General features: G+C 34.1%; 1 protein-coding gene across 1 annotated transcript; it reads left to right on the forward strand.

Annotated features, from left to right (window-relative positions):
* Window positions 1–16,370: 16,370 nt before the first annotated feature.
* LOC115883486 lies at window positions 16,371–16,802 on the forward strand. The gene has a single exon (XM_030901851.1). It carries the CDS (start codon window positions 16,371–16,373, stop codon window positions 16,800–16,802), a length of 432 nt encoding a protein of 143 aa, XP_030757711.1.
* The last annotated feature ends 5,124 nt before the right edge of the window (window positions 16,803–21,926 follow it).

Below are 21,926 nucleotides of genomic sequence, written 5' to 3' on the forward strand. Positions count from 1 at the left end.
TCGCCTAATCCACACAAAGATTTTCCTAGATATTTTAGTTTTTATGATTTAGTGTCACTAGATCTTTATATTATCTGATAAAAATGCACCTACCATAGACACCTGTCTATGACATGCCTGACGTTCAATTTTAAGCACTATAGTTATTATTTTGTGTCAGTTGAAAACGAAAATAAAAAATGTGTGTGCACTATGTGCGGATATTTGAAGTGAAACTTCTTACTGACAGTTCTATTAAATTGAAGGATTGAAGGGCATGTTTGAAAAAGTGTAGTTTGAAATGCTGAAAAAGTAATTAGTTCTTTCAGTTTCACAATATTCCTCAAAAAGAATAGAGGTACTTTTCACAAAACCGTGCCGAGTTTCGTTCAAATCGACCCATAATTAAGAAAAATCCTGATGATTTCGTCCATTTAGAGGCATCGGTTCGAAACGCCGAGAGCGTCATCCTGTAGCTGTAGCCCGTCCCGAATTATGACGAAATCGACCCATATTTTTCTTCAAAATCAAATCCATAGTTTCATCCTGATGAAGATGTAAACGAAACGTCGCTCGTATCCAACTCTGCAGGGTAGACCGTGTGCACCGTCGCTCACATAGTCTACCAACGCTTTTTTGGTCGCGATCGGACGACAACTTTTTACGTCACTTACGTCAAAACTGTGTGACAATGACACGTATCGTACACGGCAAGTTGGGCTTGGCCCATTCGTGGCTAACGTCATATTCAAGGCCTGACTGGTTTGACAGTTCTACCGAAGTGGTCCAGAATTAGTAGTCGTAAACAAACCAATTGTTTTCATTAGTTTCGCAACAAATCTGTGTTTTTATGCGTTTCTATGCTAATAAAATTATAATAAATAATTTTGAGTGAATAGTGAACCATCTAGATCCGATTCAAAACATCGTACCCGCGAAAAAAAACATACTTTCGGTAAAAATTATAATAACACCGGCGATGCCGGCTGTGACTCCGGGGTAGGAAAAAGTTGGGGAATTTATATAAAAACATAGTTAATAGCGTTAGTGTTAGTGTATAGTGTTAAACCAACGTAAGTTACGTGTATTTTTAGGTAAAACAGTTTTCGTTTCTGTATTTTTTCTTTGTGAAATAAAAAATGCCGCGACATTGTTCTGTGCCTGTGCCTTGTAGCAGCAATTATAATAAGTACTCAGGATCTGTCTACATTCTCTTTCCCAACAATATTAACTATAACTAGGTCACGTCCAAAACCTACAGAAGATGCTGTGCCTACAATTTTTCCAAATCAACCCTCTTATATGACTGCATGTTCCCAAACATCCCGATGAACGAAAACAAGATTTGGAAATTCAGGATGAAATAAATATTGAAAATTATTGTTATTATTATGAAATGACAATATATTTTAAAGAAATTAAATGAATTGTACTTTATTTCAGTATTTTATATAAAAAAAATGATATCTTTATCTTTTTATTTAAGATATATGGAGATGGTTACTTGATGAACATTGAACTAACAAATTACTTAATGATAATAGTTAATTCTACCTGATATCCACATTTTTTAGGCAAATTTTTACAATTATTTTTAATTAAACGTTAAAATGTATTCTGCCCTTATCATATACAATACATTTTCTTAACTTGTCGATAAAGTATAGTTTTCATTTTTATTTGGAAACTTTATCACAAGGTATATTATTAGTAGCCGCTAAATACTCGCTAACGCAATTTTAGGACATGCTTTTTATTATCTGGATTTTATTCTGTTCATCTTATGCTGTTGTTTATTTCATATTAATATTCGTGTTTTAGATCTAAATTTTAATGCTATTCAATTACTGTAACGCGATAAAAAGTTAATGTTATTTTTTAATACCTTTGTGTATAATATTTTTCATATTTATATCTGGCAAAACTATCAATAAATACTATTATTTATGCAAAAACTATATGCAGTACCATATGGCACAATACAAAAGCCCGACTGTGCGGTGACGTCACAAATCGATGTTCTGTCTGTATGTCATGTTGGTTATAATCCAGTCTATCGGACATGTACTAAATTGCATGTAACCGGACAATTTTCCAGTGTCGAGGCTGTCCTAACCACTTTTTCTCTAGCTTGTTGTCTCGCGTGTCGTGTCTCGGCCTTGAATTTTACTCCCCAGCGTGCGTAAAGAAGTTTCACTTCAAAAAATTCTCAGAGATTGGTCGAAATGGAAACAATCTACAGCAGAGAGAATGATAAAATTAATTAGTAAATGCGGTGTGCCAAGCTAAGCGGTGCGTCTAAACCATCGTTTAATTTTTGATTATATGTAGAATTGGTATTTTCACATAACGTGGTAGTTACTCTTGCGAAAATATATGTATATATACCCTACTGGCACAATACATTTTGAACAAAAACCAAGCGAAAGAAACTTTCTATTGTGTATTCATATTTCAGATAAGTTAAACTGAGTTTCTTAAACTTCCCAAGATTGGGACTGATTGCTAATTAATAATTTTCGTTGTCGTCCTTTGTAGAAACTTTGCGCTGGTTTTTGTTACGCCTTCAAGAATGTGTATTGAAAATGCGAGTAAAATCGAGTTATTGAAAAACTTTATAATTTGTTTATTAATTTTGTTAATTTGTATTTATTAAAATTTATCGAATTAGTGATAAATACTGATGAAAATGTTTAGAGTTTTTATCGTTATTTTCATTTTCAATTGAATAATATTAAATAAGCTGTACATAATTATGTTGGTTTTAGACTAAAAGACTTAGTTTATATATATTTTGAAATACAGTTTCCAAACAATTTTCCTAATCCAAGAAAAAATAAATATGAGTATTAATTTTTCTCCTTTCTCTTTTATGTTTATGTCATTATTATATTTTTTATAAGTTTACATGTAAAAAATACACGTATAATATGTCGTTATTTTTCTTTATTCTTAAAGAAGAGTTCGTTTATTTTCCTGTCATAATAGATTTTCATTTTTCAGAATATGATTTAATAGAACACACATATTTCGATATTTGTTTCTCGAACATCAAGAAAATGGAGTAGAAAGATAGATTTTTTCGTTACAGTTATTAACATCTAACTTATTCGGTTTTACAAGCCGATTTGGGAATTGGTCGGGAAAAGCTGAATATTATTGAAGGTAAACAACCACTGGATTTGTTAGATTTATCCAATTCTGTAGACAACTGTTATCATAAATAATAAGTATCCAGGGTGTTTCAAAAAGATGTGCCATTCTTGTGGGGATTCCTCGCGTAAAAAGAACATTTATTTTTCACATCAACATGGGTCCGATTCTTCTGTTTTTGTTTCGTAGCTACATGAGCTTAGAAAACGTAATTTATTTAAAATAATTGCTAAAAGGCCTATATTTAAAAAGTTTTAACATCCTTCTAACTTTAAACTCCGCATTTCCGCATCCATGTTTATAGAACTTTTTATATTTTTCGAAGAGAAATAAATAATAATAATAATAGCTTCCGTATCTAGCGTTTAACGCCTTGGGAGTAGCAAGGCCATGCTAGAGTCGTTAGAGTCATAGCTTGCCATGCTAGAGTCGTTCGGTATACAAGGAAGGTAATGTGGCTAGCACTACGCTTCAACCGCCTATTATTACCTCAGGATTGTGAATCCCAAGTACTCATTTAAGGCTGAGTCAACCTAGGTACGTACCCAAACTACTTTTATCTTATTAAAATAGTCGGCTGATGAAATGCCGGGTAGGATCTTAACCCACTACCTTGAGATTGGTGAGACGAGAGCTCGTACTCTACGTCACCGCCCAAGTAGCAAATTTTATTTTATAAAGGCTGTATAAACAGCTATGTGATCATTTTTATAGGATACCTCAATTCATATAACGTGCTATAAGACCGTAATATGATAGCTTTACAACCAAAAAAGGCCCATTTTTATACAACCGTTTAGTAGTATAGAAGTTCTATAAAAAGGGTATACAACTCTTATGCAACTATTTTACATAGCGTTATATATCTATTATAAAACTAGTTTTATTGTGTATTACGTGGTCACATCTAAGAAACAGAACAATAAAAACATTTGATCATTTAGCGAGGTAAAAGAGTATTTTATTTTTTACCGATGAATATTAGGAGCAAATTATATTTTAAGCGTGTCGTAAAATGAATCTAGAGGATGTGGATTGTTAAAAAGGAGACTTTACTCGACGGTGAAAATGGCGGGTAGAGCCAAAAGGTACAACAAATATGTAATATAAAAAATCATTAATAGGGTTTGAAAAGTAGGGAAAATTTTTGTTGCGCCGAAAATTTTACTGGTAGATTAGGTATGTATTTGGCAAAAAATTAAAGCGCTTTAATTTCGATTTAGGTTTACGTATAAATTTAAACAATAAAATAAAATAAAATTTTCAAAAATTCTTGTTTTTAATTTAATTAAACAGTTTATTACTGTATGTGGGAATCTTATCACAAAATAGTTCTCAAAAAAAACATTTTACAATTTATTTTGATGTTTTTAATTTTGCTTCATATAATGGCGGCCATAGGCCATACAAAAATTCTGCCTTAAACATGGCGAATTATAATGCAACCATTTTATTATAAATGAATCCCTTAAATAAGTCTTTGTGGTAAAATAAAACGGTATAAGATAAATATCTATCATTACGCAGAATTTCCAGGCACTATAGAACTATTTTTGACATATTGAGATTTGTGACAAATGGATGTTGGCAAATCTCATTTGATTAGTATTTAAACTAACAAACATGATCAGGTTTTCATGGATTTATGCACGCAATGCATTTCATGCATGCCCGACGAGTGAGCGGCAACCTAAGGACTTGGAAAAACAACAATAAAACAATACAAACATTACTACAGTAAAACTTTTACATCAACGTGGCAACAATGCTTTGAAGAAGCCAGACAACCCGAGAGGTTTTGGCTTTTGGGAACCCAGGGAATTCTCGGGATTATTTGCCGTAATTTCGATGAGTTTTTTCTTACATGCTCTTTATAACTACCACTGCGTATGTTAACTTTTTTCCAACTTTGTCCAGAATTCATAATAGCTGTGATTGATTATACTCGTACGTAGATATTACTTTTGCAACAACAACAATAACAAAATAAATAACTACGTATACCATTTAATTTAAAATGAGGTTATATTATACATTACCAGTTTTATAATGCAGATATTACAGCGAATTTATTTTGTTAATCACAATTTTATCATATAAGGCTATATAACTAGTGTTGTATACAGCACCGTAGTTAACGCAAGAAAACATTCTATCATACAACGTAATACAACTTTAATAAGACAAGTTTAAGTAACTATTATATGATCTTGTGACTACTAGTTATATGAATATTATAGAACTCTTACATGGTGGGTATAAGAGTCTAATAAAATAATATGTTTGTTATCATATAGCATTGTCTTATTAAGTGTTATATCATACTAAAAGAAATTATCGTTTAATGCGTTATAGAATACGTTGTAAAAACCACTAGAAAATAGTTTAATATGACAACTTTTATTAAAAAGTAGAATGGTCGAAACCAAACGCTTAATAAAATCAAGCAGTCCTTAAGACAACGCTATTCGACTGTTATAAAATAATTCAATCCTTTTAGAATTTCTTTTTGCTACTTGGGCGGGCACCTAATTTTAATTAATAATAATTTAAATTTAAGTTATAATTTTTTTCTATATTTCTTTTCATATTATTTATTCAGCTTTTTAGTTTTGAAGTTCAAAGTTCAGTTTTAACTACGTAAATAGTCAAAAAAATATATATTTAACTTACTGCTATATCGTCCTATTCTCTAATGGTTCATGGTTGCTATTTCCAATGATGTAGACTTACCTGAAACAATAGGAAATTAAAATTATTGATTTCGTAAGTATAAAAAAGAAGATCAATTTATAAAAATAAAAGAATATACAGGGTGTTCCTAAGTGATATATTAATATCCGAGGGAGTATATATAATTCTTGAAACTATTTTAAGAAAAAAAGTTCATATTAATGTAAAGTACGTCTAAAGGATCTGTGTTTATGAAAGGAATGCAGACAAAAAACATTTAAATAACAGCAATATATTTTATAATCTACCTAAATAGAAACGTGAGAGGACCACATGGACTTGACGAGAATGTCACCTCACACACTGAATTTATTGCTGGGACGCGTCGTTCAATTTCTACGGAAAACATCGAGAGAATATAGTTTCCCCTTAGGGTACGAACATAGTGGAGGCAGGTTTCTGCTTTCCGGCAACCAGCGCCGTCTCTGGGGACCTATTCTTGACCACTCGCATCTTCAAACATCGCTCACATCTCGCATCTCCGAAAAAGCCATATAACAATACACGTGATGCGTAACTTTGCGTATATGCCGTGTATTGTTAAATGGCTTTTTCGGAGATGCGAGCAGGGTTCGGAACTAGTTAATTAAGAGGAAATTTACCTGATTAACTAATCTAACCTCACCTAACCATATTCATAGGTTACATACTATTTATAGGGGGTATTTGGTCTATAAACCTGGCCAAAAGTGATATTTTTTATTTTCATTTTTTATCTTAACTGAATACAAATCTATAAATACTAAATGTAAGCACGTTTATCAGCTTTTTTTAAGTCGTAAGTTGACTATCAAATAAATAATATATTTCAGTTATAAGTATGAATTATCTTGAGTGTATTCTGAATATTTCTAAAATTATAAAATAGTGGAACTGTTTGTAGTGCTTTTTTTGCAAATTGTTTATAATAACTGTCATGATGGATACAGAGCCAGCTGGCAAGTCCTGTTTTATGCCATATTTTTATTTTTAAACGTTTCCTTCTATTCTATTTCTTTATAATGTTTTATATTTAAAAAATCAGAGGCATTTTTATAAGGTGTAAGACTATTCGGCAATATTCCGCATTGAAATTAGTATCCGTTCAATGCTTAAAGTCTCCAGCTTTGGAATATGTACAAAAATCTTGCCAATATTTGCCACTGCCAAAAAAACATTGATTTAAATAGATTCTTAAAGAAAATAGTCATTACCCTATAACACCCGTCCTCGCTCAAATATCGTCGATAATATACAAATTACTTTCTTGTTCTAGCATCCTCATCCAATTGCTTGGTTTTGCACAGAATGGCCCTATTTGATCGGTGGAAAGGGTTTCAGAGTAGAGGAAAAAATATTGTGTAGGAAAAACAAAATGGGGTTCCATATTAGCACCCTCTCCTCTAATAATTAATATTAAAGCAAAAAAATCATAAAACATAATTTTGGCCAACTTTTAGTTCTTAATACCCTCTGTGCGCCGTCGGCGCCTGCAAAAGCAGAAATAAATAAATTTTCGTTCCGGTAAAAGCGAGAACGCCGATGAACGCTGATTGACGGCTCCTACCTGCTTTCACTGTGAACTAGCCGATTTGATAACACGCTTTAATTTTTCAAGGTTATAAGCGCGAGGCGGCGCGGCGCGGCGCTACTATGTAACCATATACAGGGTGTCCCAGAAATACGTGCAAGTATTTTAACTTAACTGGTAGTATAGTTCAACCCCAGAAACACGCCTATGAGGTTTTTTTCTAAATATTTTTTTTTGAAAATTCGGAATTTTTTGAAAATATTTTTGGAATTTTTTTGCAATTTTTTTTAGTTTTTATTTAAAAAAATAATTTCTTGATAATATGGCAACATAGGTAGTAGATTAAATTTATAAGAAAGAAAATCCAGAAAAGATCCAGTGGTTCTCAAACAAATCTCGAAGTATTGGAAAGAATATGTAAGGACCAAGAACTATTGACTACAATAAAACGACGAAAAGCAGCATATTTTGGTCATATTTTTCGAAATAACAAATATAGTTTCCTACAGCTGATCGTTGAGGGAAAGATTGAAGGACGACGAGGCATCGGGCGTAAACGGTTTTCCTGCATGCGGAATTTGCGCCAGTGCCATGGTTTAATATAGGAGAGGCAAGTGCAATTATCCGTTTGGCTCAAGACAGGGAGGAATTCCAATTGATGGTCGCCAACCTCCGATGAGGAGAAGGCACATGAAGAAGGTTCTCAAAATTTGAGCAAAAAATCATTTTTTTTGGAAATTTTCAAAGTAAAATAACTCCGTTATTTTGGACTTATTTGAAAAACGATAAAGAGAAAATGTGTTTCTTTTATCGAGATCTACCACCCTTTAAAATACTTGCACTTATTTCTGGGATGCCCTGTTTATAACAATACACGTGATGCGTATACGCAAAGTTGCGAACGATGTCAAGAATAATAGGTACCCAGATTGGCGCTGGCTACCAGAAAGCGGCAAACCTGCTTGCACTGTGTTCGCACACTTACGGATACCCCGTAGCTACAGAACGGATAGACGTACTGTCTAAACATCTTAACTTTATAGATTCAGGTTAAGCGACAAATTTGAATTGTCGTAACCCTAAAATTTTAGCTTTTATTACAATATTTTCTGCAATAAACTGACTCATATTTTCCAATTTATTCCAATCTCTTACTATATTCATAGTTTACGCCCGCATAACAAAAGAAAGTTATCAAGCTAAAACAAAATTCATATTTATGGACCTTATGTGCCTGAATTTCCAAACAAGATTTACATCACTTCTGTCATGACAGATTTTCCATATATACCAGAATTTGATATAACGGAGCGCAGTCATATTCAGTATTTGTCCGGGACGTCATCAAACCGAACAAAGAAGGCTGCCTGCCTCAATTTTCCGATCGCGTGTTCAAGCCCGCCAAACTAACTAAATTTCAGCTTTTTAGATTATCTCGCATACTGTAATTGATTAAAAAATCTTGTGTATTTTTTTCTTTTATATTCTTTCTCTAAAATGAAATATTTTTTAATGTTTTATTGTTCCTCTCTTAAAAATATTGATCCCTTAAAAAATTTACCTAAATTCCGGTATTTTTTAACGACATCAATAAATGGTATTACATCCCTATCTTTACCGATGCTTTTAGAAGTTTGCGATATCATTTTCTAATTAGGTACGGCCTGAAGCTACGTCGAAACACCGGTTTCCATTAGAACACCGGAAGTTAAGCGACGTAAGGCGATACTAGTGGATGGACGGCTGACCGGTTCGAAACTCATCGTGCTGTTGTCAATAAAGGCAAAGTGTAAAATCTATAGACACACACTGCTCATTCACGCCGAGTCGAGGCCGGATGAGATCGGATATCTCATGAGTAAGAGTTGATTTAGACACTTGCTGTCGATAGCCATTGATATGGCCGAGGACCGCGGTTCAGATTCCGCATAAACAAAGTAGGCCGCGTCCAGATTAGCGCTGGCAGCAAAAGGAGACGTCAACTGAAATATTTTCTTTCTTTCTTTCTTTCTTTCATTTTCAATTGTTTCTCTATTCCTGGCGGTTTGGTTTGGTTGTAAATAATATTTTACATATGGTTTATTTGAATATGATTGAGATGATCTTAATTCTTCTGTTACTTTCTGGCAGTAGAGATCCCGAGCTGCATATTAGTTGTCCAAAATATATGTATTCTTCTACTATTTTCAGTATTGTATTGTTATTAGAAATGTTTTTTCTGTCCACTAGTTCGTTGTACATTACTTTATTTTTTGGTAAGTTCATTTTGAGACCCATTTTATTGCTGACTCTATTTAGTTCGTTAATTTGTACTTGTAATCCTTCAGATGTAATTCTTCACAATGTGGGTCAGCTGCGTTTTGCGGGGATACACTTTCGGGTGGGCATGATCCTCATAGATTGTGTATCTCAAGAATCGGTCAATTGGTTGGTGGAAATCGCACCTAAGCTTAAAAATTGGCAAGAGCCGGAACTGGTTGCAGTGAAGGGAGAAAACATCCCTAAAGGGGCGGCTGCCGCTATAACGGTATTTCTACCGAGGAGCAAAGGGAAAGACACCACCTACCTGCTGAGCCTTATCCAAGGTCAAAACTCAAGTCATCAACTCGAGGGAGGAGGGTCATGGTCAGGTCCTCACAATAGGAATTGACCTCAAATCCAAGGAGGCAGTAGAGAAAGAGGGACATATCCTCTATTATAGATACGGGACAACACCGGTATCAGGTCTAAGGAGAGACTAAGTTAAAGAGGTGGAGAAACTGGAGACAGATCCTTCAGCCTACACCTCACAGGTTCCTCAGCCGGAGGCAAGCTCCTCGACTGTGAAGACCGGCATGGAGGGCCAAATTCCAACCGTGGAAGGGTGTGTACCTTCGGAGGAAGAACTATTGTCAGAGGAGGATGGGAAATACCCTGTCCCCTCTACAACAGGGGTATGATGGGTTATAGATTGTGTGATGACTCAAGGAAGGGGGGCAAAATAGATCTTTAAGGTCGCAGTGATTAACCCCCCCCTCTTACTCATTCTACATTCTACATTCTTCAGGTCTATTGGCAATTAGGACTATGTCATCATAAGGACTATGTCATCATTAGACTATGTCATCATCTAATAGACAAAATGTGTATATATATAAAGATAATTTATAAATTCGTTAAAAATGGGCATTAGTTACCTACTTCACGATTGTATTTGGATTAATTGCACATTATATGGCTAACTATATAAAAATATAGGCACCTTCCTTCTGACAAAATGACCCTAATTTTTCTTGAAAATACTATTTAAGAAGGTCTATTTTTCCAGCTATTATATAATGAATAAATGAAAACAAAAGTTTCTTAAAGCCGTTCAGCATCAATAGAGAAAGCAATTTAGAAAGCCAGATCAAAATTCTAACTATAATTCTTCTAGACAACGTTATTGTTTCCAAACAACAGGAAATTAAAATATAAATTCGTAAGTGATAACGGTTAAATTACCTTCAGATTTTGATGCATTTTAGAATAGGTTTAACTGCAATGGAAAAATACTAAATTTCTAAAGACTTTATGAATGATCATCATCGAAAACAATTAATAATTGTTTAAAATCAAATTTCATGAAAAAAGTGATATTAGATATTCTTGTACCTTGTACCTACATAAAAACAGAAAAACTTCAAGAAAAATACATTCGTATGTAGGTATATTCTTGATAAAGTTCCATAAAGCAAGTTACACACAGTTACTTTGCTTTCCTTCCCATGGCAATATAATTGAAATTTTATACAGCGGAGCATATATAACTAAGTTTCCTCTTTGAAAGATAATTGAAACGGACAGCAAAACGTTTTCCTTTATCTGGTTTACCGAACCAACTAATTCATCTGGCCTTTTAAGACTTTTCCAGAATTACACCGATTTCGTGCTTTTTGTTTACTTTTGTCTGCTTTACAAGTTTTTCATCTGTCGGCCATGTTATTTATGAAGTAAATTAAAATTAACTTTTTTTGACTCTAACACTGAATAGCGCCAACATAATTTAATTCATAATAAAGGCAGGAAAGAAGACATCAAAAACTATATAATAAGTCTTCTACCAGTAACATACAATATATTCACAAAAATAATAAACAACAGAACACAAACACGCCAGATGCGGCATCAACCATTTGAGAACAAGCAGGCTTTAGAAGCGACTCAAATATCAGCCGAACAAGTTTCCACTAGCTATAGCCTTTATAGACTTTGAGAAGTCTTTTCGACTAAACATATTCTAAAGCAATAATAGAAGCCCTAGCAAACAATGTATTGTATATGGTCTTATATAGAAACTCTCTGCCAATATATACAAAGAAGCCAAAGAATAATGATATATAAAACAACCTCAGAGTTCCCAACTGGCAAGGAAAGATAAGAAAATATCTGAATATATGAGGGAGACTACACCATAATTAGAAATGGTTGACTAAGCTGAAAATGATGATACAGCCATATCATATATACATACAATCCAATCTTCTTCTTATCACGCCCTCTCCTGCCGAAGGTTGGCGATCCAAATGGCAATTGTGGCTCTGGAAACTGCAGCCCGGAAGATTTCCGCAGACGAGCGTTCAAACCATCTCCTTAAATATTTTAGCCAGGAGTTCTGGCGGCTTCCTACTGGTCCTTTCCCTTGCACTTTGCCCTCTATTATGAGGCGCAGTATTTCGTATCTATCACCTTTCATCACATGACCCAGGTATTGCATTTTTCTTTCCTTGATGGTGTTCAGTATCTCTTTTTGTTTCTGCATGCGCTGGAGTACTTCATCGTTGGTGATCTCTTTGTATGAGATTCTAATCCAATATTCAAATAATAAAAATCAATATCGATATTTCATATACAGAACATCACACGAGCAACGTCCCACTCTTAAGGCAGTTGAAAGTCATTACAAGACTTTCAACCAAAATATACCAGTCATAACTTAGCTACTTTGGACTAGGTAGATGGACTGGAAAACTCACCATCGAAGGAGATATTAATGACAACGAACAAGAGTGACGATCTGCGATGCGTTGGGTGCAATCTAGACTAAAGTAAATATTGGTTAGGGTCTACAAAAAGCATCTCTAGTGACACAATATAGATAGGGATGGAGAACAACGATCCGTGCAAATGAGACGTGATGGGAAGAAAAATATACAATATTTCAGTTAGATTCATCACTAACCATTTTCAGACTGTGAACTAAATCGCTCTTATATACCAGACCAATCCATTAACACCTGATGGATTTGGGTTCAGTCAACCATGAGGGTTACGCCGCTGTGGATGTGTCGGTTATATTCCCTGATAATTTCATACTTAGATTGTCAAAGATGTTATTGTTGCTAGATATAAAAACGGTTTCTTTAAATTTACGATTTTTTTTTTCAATTAGAGGTTCTCAGGCTCGAGCTCAGCCCACTTTTTATATTGTCCTGCTCGAACCATGCTACGATCTTCAATAAATAAATAACTTTATGGTTTCATCTGTTCTATATGCTTCTTGTGTTCGTTGAATCGTACAATTAGAGGACATTTTGTCTCTCTCCCATATATGATTCATCGCATTCATAAGGTACCTGGTAGATACAAACTTCTTTGTTTGATTCCCGGTCTTTTTGTTAATACGGTTCCATGAGTCTTTCCAGAATTAAAAAACACTTTAGTTTTAGTGTTATTAGGCTGTAGGCCTGATCATTGATATAATCTTTATGTTTATGTTGTTTCTGATTATACGATTTTTAATATTTTAGCACAGAATATCATATACCATACTTTAGTATTAAATGACGGTGTTAATATTTAAAAAATCAAATACCTTCGATAAATGTCATTCTAACTTCAGAAACTTCTTCGATAGTTACGAAAGTTCCTATTAAAGTTTTGGCTTATACAACCTTGTCGCGATATTTCTATTCAATTTAATATTCAGCTTCTATGTTAAATAAAAATTTCACATAAAGGAATGGTAATTTTTCTTTTGTTGTCAAGATCAATTTACAATTCGCAAGACTTCCGAGAGCAGGGCCTATACATTTTTACCTTCAAAGGATAGACCAAAAGAACGAAAGTAAAGGGTCCTTTCCTTTATCTTCCGTTCTCTATATACTATCGGCATTTCAGACTTCTGAAATTATAATCGACTTACCGCCTTTTTACTGTCTTCCTTTTTCTAGAGGTTTTCTTTAGTGAAGAGTTCAATTGCAAAATTATATACCGGGTGCTGCTCCTAAAGTAGTGATGGGAAACCGATTAATTTCAATAATCGAGTACTCGAGTTTCAAGCGATTGCAATAACCGAGTGATCGCTCGAGCGAAATATCACTCGTATTTAAAAATACGGGTTTTCACCTGTCGTCGCTTGTTGTAAGTACTCGTTAATGCCAAGCGCCAAGCAGTAAGTTGCGTGCGCATGGCACATATTCTTTCGGTAATGAATGGCAAGTAGTCAGCGGCGAGTGATTCGCTTGATCGCTTGATTTAGTTTATTTCAAAGCATTGTCGATGTAGGATCTTAATTTATGTCATATAATAACATACCAAATGTCAATTTTTTATTTGAAAAAATAAAAAAGTTATAGGGGTGAGCCACTTTTGAGAGGCACCCGGTAGACTAAAATGACATACGGAATTTTAAAAATTTAAACGGACAAAATCTATGTATACATATATATTCTAACGTAATTTTTGTAAAGCATTGGTGAAACTAAAATACTAAACGATAAACAAAAGAAACTTTTAAGCCGGGACCCCATTACGTGTGATGGCATGGCGTGGCCACATGCCAGGCCACGCCATGCCATCACACGTTATGAAGATCTGTGCGTATTTTTTTTTCCATTTAATTGCATGTGTTACGTACGCACTAGGGTCCACGCCGCCCCACGCCACGCCATCCCACGCACCTGTGATAGACGATTCGTCTGTTCCAGATCTCATATGTCCACTCTTTCCCACGTCACAACACGTGGGCTCACGTGGGATAGCGTGGCGTATGTTCTAATGGGGTCCCGGCATTATGATTCAATCGAGTATTAATAAATAGGTTTTGCTTAAATCTTATTGTCATATTTCATGTAGAAAATTAAAAGCTTTTTGGTCTTACCGCATTATGTAATTGTCATTAGTGTGCATGTATACATTCTAAGTATATTTAATAGTGTAAACTTTTTTGTAATGACACCATAAGAACTTCAACGGTACAATCTGCGTCTAACTAACTATTATAACTATTTTAAAACTAATATGTGTAAAACTACCTCAACTATCTACTAATTAAGTTTTCCCGAAATAATTTGGTTATAATTTAAATAATTCTGTAAACTTTGCTATGCGTTACGAACAGAATGTAAAACATTGGTTTTAATATATGAAAATCTCAAAAGCTTGAAATTATCTTTTGTCGGGTCATTTTTTTTTCTTTAGGATTATCTTTTAAAGAAATATTGGATGTGTACGTGCTGGTATTTTAAATTTGTGGAGACATTAAATTGGTCTCGACAACCGGAGAAAACGTAAATTTGATTTATGTATTTCAAGTTTTATCAAACATATAAATATGAATAATTCACTTTGAGCGCAAACTTTAAAGTAACAAGAAAAATTTTCAATACCACTGATGATATTTAACGAACAATAATGAACGAAGTAAAGAATTTTATTACCTGAAAACTGTTCATACCAACCAGTGACAGTTATGTTATGTCTAGTTTCTTATTAAAAAAAGAAAATATATATTCAGATAGAGAAATTAAGTATAAAATCAAAAATCAGTTCTATATAGTTTATATAGAACTTTACAGTATGACCTTATGTTCATACGATAATCTAAGTGATTAAAATCTACATAATATACCGACCTGGTCATTTGATTACTGTGTATAGGATTTTAACGTGTAAGACAGAGAATAATATAAATGACCGGTTGAAAGACAGAGAGACAGCATCAAAAGGGGCCGGCGAGGAGCCGGTGCGACCGGATACAGTGTTGCCGGTTTTACGGGTGTGGGTAAGGTAAAGCATAAGATGGTGGGAGAACGCATTGAGAGGGGCGGTGCTTTATGTTAAGGTTCGTATTCACTATCCGAAAGAACAAAGGAATGAAATTCGGTATATTTGGACAGCAAACCGAATGCATGCGGCCGTTCGCCATTCGGTTCGCTCCCTCATCTGTTTCCATTCGGTATATCAAAGACGTTCGCAAACGAATGAGAATTATAGAACCGCGCGAACAAGACTGGACGTTCGCTCGTTGGATAGTAGCATTCGTTCGTTCGGATAGTGAATACGCACCTTTATGTAGATGAAAAGGTGGGGAAAGGAAATAGATCACCTGAGATCCAAACTATTTTTGCATCATTCTTTTCGCCTAGCTGTTTCGGTGTGTACGTTAAGTGTTTCAAAAATGGCTATTTATACGACCGAAGAGAAGGTGCATATCGTTAAATGGTTTTACATTTCCTCAAGTGTGGAAGAGGTCATTGGGCGTTATGTGTTCACCTTTCAAGATCGCCCTGTGCCTTATGCCACAACTGTACGCAACATTGTTCATAAATTTGAGCAAACAGGCTGCATTGCGGCGTGCAGAAATTGTGACAATAAGGAAGGCGCAGAGAAGGTAATTCCCGACAAGGAAATTAATATTTGTGCCGCGGTCGAAACAAACGAACCTTGTTCAAGCCGAAATATAGCCGAACAAGTTGGTTGCAATGCTCGAACGGCAGATTGTAACAGACATCTGGAGTTTTGCTAGGCTGTAAGAGAAAGAGCCGATCGGAATAATTTATTTTTGGAAAATATATTATTCTCAGATGAAAGCTCGTTTCCCTTACATGGCTACCACAATCCTTCGATAGTACGTTATTGGTCTCGAGAAAATAAGCACCTTAGTATGGCACTGCGGACACAATATCCACAAAAACTAAATGTTTGGGCTGGCATGCTGCAAAATCATATCATTGGGCCTTTTTTTATTGATGGTATGTTAACAGCTGCCAAATATTTGGATATGCTACAAAACCAAATTGTACCAGCAGTTCGAAATTTGCCAATCAATTTTGAGGAAGTGTGGTTTCAGCAGGATGGCTGTCCTGCGCATAACGCGCGGAACGTAAATCTGTTCCTTCAAACCACATTTCCCAATCGGCTAATTTCCACACAAGGCACAATTAATTGGCCACCACGTTCTCCTGATTTGTCGCCCAATGACTTCTTTCTGTGGGGATATGTAAAAAACTCCATTTATGGCCATAACCATGAACGACCCATGAATATTGACGAGCTGCGATTAAAAATCGTTCAGTCGTTAGAAAATATCCCCGCTGTTATGTTAGCTAAAGTTAGGTCAGAGTTTTATAACCGTCTTGGCTATTGCGAAGCACAACAGGGAGGTATTTTTGAACCTTTGATTTAATTTTTTATAATTATTTTGCTAATTGTCCTTTTTTAAAGTTGATTTTTAGTCATTTTTTTAATGCTTGTTTTAACTTATGCTGAAACAGCAACAAAAACATGAGCAGTATAGATACAACCGGACGTTTAATTATTTTTATTGTTAAAAGATTAAACGTCTCGAGATGTATGGATAACCTTCAAAATCGTAAATATATTGTAGAATGATGTACACCCAACCCCTTTCAAAATCCGACTGATTTGATAAATGTGTCAAAGTATGTCTACCGTTCTAGGACTTCGATACTGTCAGTGTTAATGAAGCGTACACACGGCTTTGGTTGCTGATTCTCGTGTCAATGTGTTCAGTACAATACAGATACAGATATATTGAGAGAGATGCTCTATTACGTAGACACGTACATCGCTAGTTGCATAATAAGACAGATAATCTATTAATTCCAAATCGTACTAAAAGCGCAAATTTTGTTGTCGAATAATGTAATCAGTATGATTACAGATTAAATAATTATGGAGTTGTGATATGAAACATTAAACGATTCATCATTGTGTTAAGTTATACCACGTAATTTAACAAAAGATCAATCATTTTAATGTCTCACTTCACACTGGCTCACTCCATTATTATTTAATACTGATTAGAATGTATCGACAATAGAATTTGCACTATTTACTACGTAATACAGCATATTTTTGGTTAGTTTATTTAATGATATAACCGATAATGTACACACGGCTTTGGGTGCCGATTGTCGTGCACAGAGTCTATAGACTCTGTGATTGTATAAATGAACAAAGAGAAAGAGCAAGAATTTTCCTAAGCGTATGAAGTTGAGCTCCGGATTAAGTGGATAGGTAATAATTTTCTCCCCTGACTTACAAGATTGCCATAGCGATTCACTTCTAGACATGTAGGTAAATGATGACTAAAATAAACGACCCAAGATTTTCTCTTGCCGACCAGTATATTATCGTAGTCTTAAAGAAATTAGAATAAAATAAGCTATGTTAAATTTATGATTATGATTAAGTGGATAGGTAATAATTTTCTCTCCCCGACTTACAAGATTGCCATAGCGATTTACTTCTAGACATGTAGGTAAATGATGACTAAAATAAACGACCCAAGATTTTCTCTGCCGACCAGTATATTATCGTAGTCTTAAAGAAATTAGAATAAAATAAACTATGTTAAAAATGTTCATGTATACTACTGAAATGAAGATAATATATTTAAGCTAAATGTAATCTATTACAGTTGTAGTAAAATGAAGTAACTAATTGTCGAAAATCCAGATCCAACCCTAGATGCCACATTTTTTTTGAAACGTCTACTTATGCGGTTTGAAATTTTGATGCAAAATCTGGCAATACCGCACAGAAGAAATGTACCCACCCATACCCACCCAACTTTTTTCTTTTTAATACATTTGATTTGCCATTAAGCTGCCTACATCACTGTCTTATCGTTAAAATCCTATACACAGAGTTGATCTGTCCTGATACAGGGTCCGGCAATAGTGCGTCGGACATCTCAGGTCTTAGAATAAAAAACTTGAGCATTTGTAGTGCCATCCTAAAAATATTACCAGGATATATTTTAGGAAGATATTTTAACTTCTATAGGGTGGCTCAAAGTGTGAGGGACCTTGATGATTTTTTAAATGGAACACCCTGGATATTATTTTTTGCTTTTTTTCCAGATCACTTTACATAACCCTAAGATATGAATAAATATATTTCAATAGTTTCAAGAGATATTAAAAAATAAATCAAAGAGTATATATTTTTCAGCCTATTTCTTAAAATTATTAAAAATACAGAACTGTTCTGAAATCAAATCTATATTTAGGTACTTTTTAGATGGTCTGTACTTACAGATTGCTATAATATGAAAATCGTAATTATACAGGATGTTCAAATTGCCAAAACTTTCTAAATATATAAATCTTTCTTTGTTTTTTAAATGGAACACCCTGTATATTATCTTTTCAATAGACGGAGAATTAAAAATGAACATTTTTTGTATTTAGAGTATTTCAAAATTTTTAACGGTTTTGCAGATATTTGCGGGTTTATATTTCATATGACATTTTCCGCAGTAAACTTTTATCAAAGCCACCCAATGATTTTTCTCTCGTATTTTACCATTGAAAGCGCCATACGAAATAATACTGCGCATATCTGCAAAACATGTTAAAATTTTGAAATACTCTAAATAAAAAAATGTTCATTTTTTAACTCTCCATCTAATAAAAAATAATATATAGGGTGTTCCATTTAAAATAACAAAGAAAATTTATTTTATATTTCAGAAAGTTTATGTAGAATATTGAACATCCTGTATAGATTTACGATTACCATATTTATAGTAAAGTAAGAACAGACTATCTAAAGTAAATACCTAATATAGTTTTGATTTCAGAACAGTTCTTGTATTTTTAATAATTTTTTAAGAAGGGCTGAAAAATATATTTTTTATTTGTTTTTAATATCTCTGAAACTATCGAAATATATTTATTCATATCTTAGGGTCATGTAAAGTGATCTGAAAGGAAGCCAAAATGCAATAATATACAGGGTGTTCCATTTAAAAAAAATCATCCAGGTCCACTCACACTTCTTTGAGCCACCCTATAGAAGTTAAAATATTTCCTGAAATACATCCTGATACATACTTTAGGGTTTGCACTTAAACAAAATTCTCAAGTTTTTTATTCTAGGAGCTACAGATGCCCGACGCACTATTGCCGGACCCTGTATAAAAGGCTAATGTTTATCTGTGTATCGTCTCTACTGAAGTAACGACTTGCTCTAGAAAGTTGATTTTTTTACTAAAAGATAGCTAATTGGCTCTTCTAAAAACTGTCGTCGCCGGATTTTTTGTTTTTCATTTAATTAAACAAAAAATAAAAAGTATTTTTTTTTCCTGATGTCGTGGCGGATGCGCCAGGCTTCAACTAGTATGTTATATTTTCCTAATTTATTGACCAATACGGAGAAGATAGAGGAACATGTTTCTTTCCAAAGACATATGTCCAAAATTATTTTATATCAATAAATAGATCATCTTTGTATTTTTAGAATTAAATACTCAGTACGTAGGTATTGTTCACATGTTTTACACATACTTTAATAAAATATAAAGTAGTAGTAAAGTTTATAAATTCCTGCCGTGTGGATTAGTAATATTTTACCTCTTCTGTACATTTTGAGCACGCTATTATCGTATACAACAACAGCAGCAATGGGGGTCATTCTAGACCTAACACCACTGCATATTGTCGTAGGTAGTTATGTCAATGCGGCAATGATTAGAATGGTCATTGACGGAAACAGTACTTGGAGAAAATTTTCAGGTCAGGGGCTTGTTCTTCTCCAACTCTCATTGGATGACATACCAGGAATTTACAACTTTGAGAAACACTTCAATGTAGTATTGAGTATAATAAAAAGGATTGGAAGGAAGAAACGTTTACTCAGCATGTAAAAGACCATACCATAACGTGGTATACTGATGCTTCCAAAATCAAAGCAGGGACAGGGATAGGAGTATTTAGCCCGAAAACTAAATACTTTCTGAACCAATGGGCACCTTCCCAGTATCCTTCAGGCAGAAATTTACGCTATCGAAAGATGAGTACAATTTATCTTAGATAGGAACTATCGAAAACAGGAAATTGCCATCTTATCCGATAGTCAAGCAGCACTGAACGCGATCAACTCAGTAACCATTAATTAACAATTGATGGTTACTGCCATAACCATATTAACTCATGGTTTTCGATTTATTTATAAAAAATGGCAGAAAAATATGCAGTTTTTAGATGAAAAATCAACATTTCAATCCTAAATAACTTGGAAAATATTAATTTACTGGAAGAAATGTTACAGAACATATTTTGCTTAGAATTCATCCCTTTATTGATTTTTGCAATTAAAATGGGTGATATATTTTTCACCTCCGAGAAAGGGTGGCACTCACCCCCAGGGTGAAAGCACACATCACTACTATGTAAATTACAGTTGAGGGTTGGAACCTTTGAGTGTTACACAGCAAAATAAAAACACTAAATCACCACAATACACCAAAACACTTTTACTTTTACACTGGACGCGCGTTTCGCTAACCATGTTAGCATCATCAGCAGATGATTATAAACGCGCGTCCAGTGTAAAAGTAAAAGTGTTTTGGTGTATTGTGGTGATTTAGTGTTTTTATTTTACTACTATGTAGCTTTTGTTTCTTACATATTATCTGTCTCTAATCACTGTTAAAATTTCACGATAATCGGCGCGGGTGTCAAGAATTCGGAGGTACCTAATAACCTATTTTTATCCTCGCTTACTGGCCTACTAATAGCGGATTCTCAACGAACCCATGTCTCTATATTTCCAGGAAAACCAACTAGAATAGCTATACTTCAGCATCGCGTCCCATTTCAGGGGGGTAGTGTAATGTTTTGGGCCGAGATAATGAGAGTTTATAATATTTTTTTTTATAATTTTTAATTGACATTCCGTTTATAATTGACATTCTTAAAATTTGTTAGTCGAAAATTAATGTCGCAAAGAAAATACCAAAAATATCTGTCTACAGCAATTTGAAAGTAATAAAATATTAACGTATACTTACGGAAAGTTTAAAGGTTAATGTCCAGACGAAGATCTACCAAAAATATACCTATTGCAATAACAAACATGTCTTAAAATAAACGCTCATATTATGATGAAACCCCAGAATATATTGAGCCTTGCTCTCCATAGTGAGAACTCGACCGGTTATATATTATTATTATATTTTTTGACAGTTTAATATGGTATATGAGGTTAATGAATTTACACTGATCATATGAAGTTTCTGATGACTATTCTATTAACTGTTAAACAAAAAAGATAGAGGTTTTTCACCACACAATTTACGTGACGAATAAATTTGACGAAACAAGTTTACTTAATTTATTGGAGGAAAACAAAACATTCACTGTATTCACATTCAAATGTAAACTTACTCATTTCCAACTACAGCCTATTGCTGCCTTCCCGTTACCCTACGCCACACATCTCGATTTAGAGCGTCATCAGCTTCTAGGTTACGAGCTTCCATTGCTTCCGTAACCGTTCC

This window comes from Sitophilus oryzae, unplaced genomic scaffold, assembly GCF_002938485.1.
Source record: "Sitophilus oryzae breed Bouriz unplaced genomic scaffold, Soryzae_2.0 scaffold_1917_pilon_pilon, whole genome shotgun sequence".
NCBI lineage: Eukaryota > Metazoa > Arthropoda > Insecta > Coleoptera > Curculionidae > Sitophilus > Sitophilus oryzae.